At 38.8% G+C, this 2,121-nt stretch overlaps 1 protein-coding gene across 1 annotated transcript; it reads right to left on the reverse strand.

The window, feature by feature from the left end:
• Positions 1-569: 569 nt before the first annotated feature.
• LOC115962022 (protein ASPARTIC PROTEASE IN GUARD CELL 2-like) lies at positions 570-1,838 on the reverse strand. Its single transcript, XM_031080892.1, has one exon. The coding sequence runs from the start codon at positions 1,836-1,838 to the stop codon at positions 570-572; it is 1,269 nt and encodes a 422-aa protein (XP_030936752.1).
• Positions 1,839-2,121: the final 283 nt, after the last annotated feature.

Below are 2,121 nucleotides of genomic sequence, written 5' to 3' on the forward strand. Positions count from 1 at the left end.
CCGAAACAACCCTTAAACTTGTTCGTGAACAATATTTAGTTATTTACAATCAAGCTCCAATCCCTTAAAGTTGTTCAACGACAATCGGATAATTATATGCATGAAATGAAGAAGCCTAATTGAGCTAGCTGGCTTACACAGTATTTCACACATTGCCCTTTGCAGCTGGTTCATGACCAACACGATCCCTTTCTGTTTCTTTGAACTTTGAACTAGTCCTCTCGAGCATTGCCAAGATGGATCAAGTGACAAAAAAGCAGCACTCCATTTTACATTTTTCATTTGTGCCAAGAAAAATACTACGGAATTTTTTATTTCTACTTTAAATGATGAATTAAAAATTTGACCCATCAGTTATAACTATTACATTGCACAATTTTGTAATATCAGTAATGAAACTCAAATAATGGGAAGCACTTGAAATGAAAGCAAAGCCAACATAAATATATTTATAAATGCCTTAATAACAACATAGTTCACATAATGCCTTAATAACAACATAGATCACATATTGTCTTTCACTTGATTCTTTGAAAAAAAAAATGAAAAAAAAAAAAAAACCCTGTCCCTTACATGCAAAGGTCAGGACCAAATCCCAAAGTTCCACCAACTGTATTATATGAAATCTTGATCTGCTCTTGCTGGATATTCCCAATGATGGAAAATGAGGCAGGTGATGGAGCGAAAGCAAAACAAGCTGTTCTCATATTGTCTACAACAACAAGAAAGTTTCTTGGTGGAATCACCAATGATACCTCACCAATATCACTCCAGAAATGGAAAGACACTAATGGCATATCTATTGTGTTGGGTAGGTTAAAACAAGTATCAAACAAATCCACTCCGGGTGCTCGAGGGATGTCCATGGTTTGTGCAATAAAAGCATCACGGAATGCTTCATAAGCTACTTTTGGAAATCTACTCACGGTGGTCCCCGAGTCTATGATCACTCCTCCATCACCTGATTCTGTTAGATGAAAAATATCTTCGGAAATAGGCAGCCGAATGCCTCCGACTCCAAGCCCTATCATCCGAACATAGTAAAAACTTGGGTTCTTTATGCTGGAAAGCAAAGGAACCCATACAGAACCTGTTGAGATAGCTTCTTTTCCTATTACAAGCGATCCAGACACCTGGCTATCTCTGCTGGGCAAACAGTAGCTGAAAAATCCACCAACTGGAATCTCATACACAAGAGATAAGGGTCCAGCTCCCAATCCCATAATCCCAGCCTGATGACCAAATGTGCCCTTGTTCATATAACCACACCCTATAGCCATGTTTAGGATTCTAACGTCCCCAAACACTATAGTTTCAAACACAAGGGTTCCCTTGGACTCAGACACATCAGCATATGATGCCCGGTATGAGCAACTACCCTCACGATCACAATCCTGCTTTCCATTGAGTCTATCGCAAGCTGAAGATTCACATGGTATTTCTGTGTAACTAGAAGATCGTGCCGGATCAAAAATAGGGTCAAATTGGCTATGGCATTGCTGGCACTTTTGGCATTGTACCCAGATTAGGTCACTCCCAGTGTCCATGATTACATGTTGGGCTATTGGTGGGGAACCTATCTCTATCGGAATGATGTACTCACCAACTCCTTCATTCACACCAGAAACAACTTCTCCCACAAAATCAACTTGCTCCATGTGATTCATAAGGTACGCAACCCTTTTGGCATCACGTTTCATTCTTTGTTGAAACCAATGGCTATAGTTGCCATTTCTTTCTCTATGTAGCAGCTCTAGCTTGGTGGAGTTGGTTGCGGTGGTGGTGGAAGCGGATGTGGTGATCCCAGCTAGAATTAAAATGATCACAATGAATGCCATAGTGTACCTGTATTAGAAACCCTCAATTAGTGGATACTAAGGTTGCGTTTAGGATTAGAGTTTTAAGTCAACTTATTTTACTATTTAGTTTATTCTTACTACTATTCAACTTATTTTTGGTACTATTTATGGGTCTCATTGTACTATTTTAGTTAACTTACAGTACTTTTAACAAAAAATATTTCAGTTTCAGCTAAATAAGCTGTTCCCAAATAGACCCTAAATTTCCTATGCGTAAATGTAAAATACAAGAGAGAGAGAGAGAGAGGGAGAGAGAACAATG

Source organism: Quercus lobata, chromosome 9, assembly GCF_001633185.2.
Source record: "Quercus lobata isolate SW786 chromosome 9, ValleyOak3.0 Primary Assembly, whole genome shotgun sequence".
NCBI lineage: Eukaryota > Viridiplantae > Streptophyta > Magnoliopsida > Fagales > Fagaceae > Quercus > Quercus lobata.

Excerpts from the sequence above, each read along its gene's own strand:
- LOC115962022 (XM_031080892.1), bottom strand. The coding sequence starts at position 1,838 with ATGGCATTCATTGTGATCATTTTAATTCTAGCTGGGATCACCACATCC.